Here is a 6492-nt window from a genome sequence, read left to right as displayed (position 1 = left end):
GTTACCTACAGTTAAATAGAGCTTGATTTCTCTCTTAGTTCCATGGAAACCTTTTAACCTTATAGAGAAATGATAAAAAGTTTGTCCATTCTCGCCAGTTGTTTCGTGAATTATTTACAGCTTTGACAAAAGAGAAAGTAAGAGTCATATGATCCATTTCATCAAAATTAAACAAACACAATGGGTCTCTTACATTTACATTGTGTCCTACAAAATAGAAAATGAAGTGTAGAAAGAGGTCACATGATAACTTCAGTATTTGTAATGATGATTTTAAGACTGGTTTAATAGCGAGTTACTTGGCAAGATTCTGGATAGCAACACGCCTATGGCGTTTACATGTCGTAGTTGATTAGATATCCAAGGGTCAGTTCCTGTTATCACGATTTTCGAGCAAGAAGTCGTTTTCTAACTCGTAACACAGAGTTTCAAAACATGCAAGTTGAGACAAATTATTGGGAAGTTTTACGGTCGTCAAAGTGATCCCAACGATAAATATTGTATTTCCTTTTGCGATATTGAGCTGCACGATTTTGATACTCGTTTGCCAGTTGGTCTCTTTTTTTTATACATTGTTCTCATTTGAGAACGTGACATTTCTCTGGATTTCTGGATTGACTAAGTCTTACATGGCGGGCGTTTTCGATAAAGCAGAAGACGCTTACTCTTTCGAAACACGTGGTCTAACTATTATTATGCTTATTATGCTAGAGGAACAACATGCGGAGCTAGGACTTGATCTCTATAGCGGACGGTCGTGAGATTTCCCTGAATAACGACCAGAGGAGTCTTGATACCATGCGCAATCTCTCCCCTTACCATGACCGATCATCCTCCAAAGCGGTCATTCTCTATCACGCAAGCATCTCCATATCGCTTTTGGGTACCTCTTTAGACACGACGTCGGCCGTCTACCCGGTAAAGCGAAAACCTGGACTATCCGAGAACAGGACACTTCTCCAACGCTGCATTGGGAAGCGTCTTACGGAATGTGCGTTCAGCCATTACATTCGTCTGGCACGTCGCCGCGCATTAAGCTGTGGTCCAACATATGGCCGCCGCGGTCTTAGACCGAAGGCACGCAGTCGAGTACGCACTGTCTTTGGATCAATTGGAACATGATGACGCCCAATTGTGTTCCTTGCTGTTTCCGTGACCGTCAGAAAGCGATTGCGTAGGTGCGAAAGTCGCATTGCCCTATCCTGCCGACGCGTCGTCACATGAGGGCGACCGCCTCTCGGACGGTCTGCAACCCTTCTGGTGGCATGTAGTCTTTGGATGAGACGGCAAATGTTCGATGGATGGACTTCAAATTGATTAGCGACCTGATTTTGCGGGGTACCTTGCATAAGAAGTGCAATGGCACGACATATGTCAATTTCGGACAGTCGTGACATTTTTTACGATGAACTGTTTATACTTAAAATGTGGGAAATCACGACAGATATGTCTGAAGATTCGAACACACAGAATTTGAACCAATCCTTTATACTGGGTTCGAAATATTGTGCTTTTGTCTCTTATTCTTTTGTACAAGCGGCGTGCGCAGTTTAGTTATGCATCAGTGATTTTAATACGGTACCATAGGGAACTTAGTCAAATGCACACATTTGTCAAGTTTCAAGGATGTACATCAAGGATTTAATTTACAATATTAATTTTTTGCTGATTGCGTTTCTTTTTCCTCTCAGTATATAATGGGAGAACATCATACTGTTTTGATTTGATTTAAACCTATTTTATTGTATCAATATATACATTGGGATTGGGCACAAGTTGGCCAATTTTTTATTAAGCCCTTTCCTGAATACTATTGTACAAACAAATATACAAGATGGCATTTTTAAGTGACAAAAGTATCATCAGAGAGAGAGGGGGAGGGGGAGGGAGAGGGGAGGGGGGAGGCGGAAGGGGGAGGGGAGGGAGAGGGAGAGAGAGAGAAATTTATGTAATACCATTACCTTTACCTTTTATAATAATAATCTTTATTTATTTTACAACAATTGCGAAGCAAGATTTTCCAACTTGAATTAATCACTCCTAGTGGCCCGTATGGATACGCGCGATGGGTCTTATGTGTTGGGGGAGGGGGAACCGGAGTACTCGGGGAAAATTCATGGGACCTTTTCTTGTTGGGTATACAGAACATTTTTTAGTATGTTTGGGTAATCACATTAATTAAGATATTTCATGATGTATGTAAGGTTAGGTAATGATAAACACAAGTTTAAGTTCGATTATTCACCATAATACCTGTTAAAATTGTAAAATACAAATGAACAATACCCCAATTTACAATCAAATATGATCAACTACACCGGATATTGTCTTTTAAATACCATTTAAATTTTAATTAATTATCGATAAGTGAATACATTAAAAAGGAAACTATTCCGATTTTTCGAGGAGTCACCGACAATTCTGCTAACTGTATTTTGTATTGGAAGCCCTCCCACAGATCCGTTACACTGCAGGTCAAGGTCTCCTAGGGTTCGTGGGTAGGAAATTTCCATTTATATACATCAATCCTTATCTAAGAAAAAGGAAAAGAATGGGAAAAAATAGTCAGGTTAACACTAAGCTTGCAATCGCTTCTATTTTGTTAAAAAGACAAAAGAATGACGTCATAATGGGCTCAAGACCTTGGTCCATTTGTGACGTCACATTTTAGTTGCTAAGCTGCTTAGCAATCGACAATGGCGGAGATGAAGAGTCTCTCCCCGTATATAAACATTTTATGTTAATTTTTGGCGTATCACAATGGATATCAAGCTGTTACTGATGTTTGTGGTAATGCTGACCACAATCCACCAAGGTCCTGCTGCTTATCGGGACCTCATGTGGTAAGTTTGATTTTTTGCGGTATCACCGAAATATTGATTTTACGGAAGTCAGGAACAAGCTACATAATTTCTCTATTTACATTCTTCTTCTTCTTTCTTTTCCATGATTCCATTCCATCCTCATGAAAACAAATCGAAAAATAAAATACCTCGAAATTAACAAATTTTACAGTAATATTAAACATCGTTGGAGAAACCAATATTTCGTCCTGAAATCTTAGTGTAAACTTCATAATTTATTTGTGTAGCGTGGAGCCAGAGCCTGGATATTTGAACAGCTTTTATCATTATGTCACTGCCAACGAAATCAAGAAAGTATGCCCAACGCCAGCCGATTTGATCTTGGTAAGGATTTCACACCATAATTATTTGCTGAACATGTCAGCATTATTGTAATCAAGATAATTATTTTAGATTGTAACAACTGGTTTTTGGATGGTCCAAACTTTCGAGGGGGAAATTAATTTAGTTTTCAATGTCTCTCTACAGTACTTAAAAATCGTTCGTTTACACTTAGATTAAAAAAAAATTGTGTAAAGTCCCTGTGTTACGATCTATGCGTTTTATGTCATCAAGTATTCCCCATTTTATCAATCCAGATTTGATTTATAGGTAGGTAGAAAACGTGTCTATTCCTATCCAAACTTCTTGCATGTGAACCATTCTATGAACAGCTATTTCCATAAATTGATCATGTTTATTTTTTGCGTATTTAATTTATTTCAGCGAATTGGACACAAGATGTTTTATACCCTTATGTGTTTATTTCTGACTCTATTTATGGGATATGCGCCGTCGCTTGGAAACGGAGTCAAACAGATTTTGTCGGCTACATTTGCGAAGTTCAAGGAATGGAGAACTCTTAAGTGATATTGATAATTTAATTTTCAGCTATTTTACCTTAAAACATATAGCGAAATAGCGGAATAGTTTTAAATAATTTCTATGTGAAAACTGAAATGTCCAAGTGAACGATTGGCCTCTTGTATATATTTCATGTCTCCATACGGATATGTCTAACGGTTTCCTTCCTGATTAAACAGCTATGACTAATCAGATAAATAGTGAAACCCTTGTATTTTGAAGATGTATTGAAATATTGTATTGTTTGTTCAGGTCCTTCACGCTGTCCTCACTGCGGAACTGTCCCATGCCAGGCAAAACGGAGATCTTTGTGGAAACCTTCCGGATCTCGGAACAGAGACAAAGCCAATTTCGCCGAGCGAGCAAAAGCAATGGAATTGTTCAACTATGGTCTCGAGTTATCTGTGGCGTTGACCAAGGAGCTGCCCCGGGATGACCTCTACTGGGAAAGGAAATTCTGCCACCAGTTTGAAGAGAAACACATGGTGCTGTTTCCATTTTGTATCCAGCGTCAAATCAACTATTGGTACCCAGTGCCTCGCTAGGTAAGTAGTTAAGGGTTTGATTGCAATATACATGTAGTTGCAAAACTGTTACATTTTGAACTATAGAAAGAGATGCTATATACTTCAAAATTGGTACATGTACCGTTTTTACATATATTTTTTCATTACAGATCCGATGTACTATCCATGAAGGAGAAGATATCGAAGGGTAGTGACGTCATTCATTATGTGCGATCAGAGCACATTGGGTTCATCGCTGATTTTCACTGAACTTTTAAGTGTCTTGCCCATTTCCGGTAGAAATGATCTTGACCACTGATATTTAAAGTGTTTTCTTATTTATTATGTTTGTCAGTGCATCTTGACCTCGTGGGGTCTTATAAAGAAATGTACAGATGTTTTGGTTGTGTTGGTTATTTAGAACTGCAACAGTGCCAACAGTAGTGGCCAAAATTAGTTGTAGTTGACGTTTTGGTCATCAGTTATAGATATAACTTGCAACTGACCATAAGACAGACAGACGGACGGACGGATGGACAGACAGACTATATTTCCTCCTGAGGGAGATTTCACAACTACATAATTTATATTGAAATATTACAACAGGTACATTAACATAAAATTATAAACACACAAAGACAATTACCTCCGCAGGTAGGTTTGTATGTATAGTAAATCTCATTGCACTGCAGCATTCGTTTCTCAGATCATTTCTGGTACATTTTCAGCCATATTTACCCATATATAATCAGAGATATGTACTTTAGTTCGGTCTCCGAGGAGAAAGGCACACTGGTCGTAATCACTCAGGTTTGAGAAAGAGACATACTTGTTTACCTTGACGACACTGACAATGCCGTCCAACAAAACATCAAGAATTTGAAATAATTTGGGACACTGGATAAGAAAATGCTTAACACTGTCTTTGGTGGATTTTGCAAAGAATCCACAAACAACCTTTCCTTTTTCAAATATAAATGAACATTTCATCATCTCAATCAATCCCCAAACAAATGTATATGACTTTTATCATGATAAGTTCTAGTAAAGGATTGCGATTAGTATTACAATGAATAGACGCATATCCAGATTTGGATTCGATTGTAATTATTCTCGCCACTTTTTTTCGTATACAAGTCGTTATACATTTTTTTCTCAATACAGTTAAGACAGTAAAAAGTTATTAATAAAATCTTTTACAAACAAGACTGTATCACACCTTTTCGTTATATAGAAAATATATGAAGTAAAACCAGTTTGTATTTTGGAGAATTCGCCAGACATATACTGACACAGTCGTACAATAAATATCATTTTCCGTATAAACTTAAAAACTTCCGTTTCACAGTTTGTTCCAGAATAATAGTTTTGTTATCTCTACCTCGCTCCATATATCGAAATCGGACATAACCAAACACTGTTGTAACTGCCTTTAGAGAAGTTGTGAGCAGTCACTACAACGCCGACATGCTCCAACTCTTCCACAATTCATTTCCATATATCATACTAGAAAATTTGTATGGATCTGACGATATTAGAGTTTGTAAGCGAAACTTCCGAGTTCATACCTATACAATTCAACAACCAAACCTCCAAGCATTTTAATTGTCATCGTCACAGTGATCGAATAACGCTTCTATTCAAACCAACAAGACAAGTGAGATGAACAATCCCACAGTAGTTGTCACACAGACTTCGGCTGCTAGTCACAAATTACAATCAGTCATAGAAAACAAATTAACATAACAAATATTTATTTCAATTAGTAGATATTGCCAATTTCATAACGCTTAATGCGTAGTGTTAACATTCCAAAATGAATGCATATGCTGTGCTATGACGCGGGAAGTAAAGGCGTAAAGTCGTGTGCGTGTGTGTGTGCGTGCGTGCGTGTGTGTGTGTGTGTGTGTGTGTGTGTGTGTGTGTGTGTGTGTGTGTGTGTGTGTGTGTGTGTGTGTGTGTGAGAGAGAGAGAGAGAGAGAGAGAGAGAGAGAGAGAGAGAGAGAGAGAGAGGAGAGAGAGAGAGAGAGAGAGAGAGAGAGAGAGAGAGAGAGAGAGAGAGAGAGAGAGAGAGAGAGAGAGAGAGAGAGAGAGAGAGAGGATGTGTGTGTGTGTGGGTGGGTGTGTGAGAGAGAGAGGGTGTGTGTGTGTGAGGGTGTGAGAGAGAGAGAGAGAGAGAGAGAGAGAGAGAGAGAGAGAGAGAGAGAGAGAGAGAGAGAGAGGTGTGGGTGTGTTTGGGTGTGTGTGGGTGTGAGAGAGAGAGGGTGTGTGTGTGCGTG

At 38.6% G+C, this 6492-nt stretch overlaps 1 protein-coding gene across 1 annotated transcript; it reads left to right on the top strand.

Annotated features, from left to right (window-relative positions):
• Window positions 1-2760: 2760 nt before the first annotated feature.
• Window positions 2761-4252, top strand: LOC132562476 (uncharacterized). Its single transcript, XM_060227220.1, has 4 exons — window positions 2761-2843; window positions 3092-3188; window positions 3570-3705; window positions 3960-4252. Exons 1-4 carry the CDS (start codon window positions 2761-2763, stop codon window positions 4250-4252), a joined length of 609 nt encoding a protein of 202 aa, XP_060083203.1.
• Window positions 4253-6492: the final 2240 nt, after the last annotated feature.

The sequence above is a fragment of the Ylistrum balloti genome, unplaced genomic scaffold (genome assembly GCF_031769215.1).
Source record: "Ylistrum balloti isolate Yb309-2 unplaced genomic scaffold, AGI_CSIRO_Ybal_v1 Utg371428, whole genome shotgun sequence".
NCBI classification, from domain to species: domain Eukaryota; kingdom Metazoa; phylum Mollusca; class Bivalvia; order Pectinida; family Pectinidae; genus Ylistrum; species Ylistrum balloti.
The sequence above is the reverse complement of the archived record's forward strand: the minus strand, read 5'-3'. Positions and strand labels throughout refer to the sequence as shown.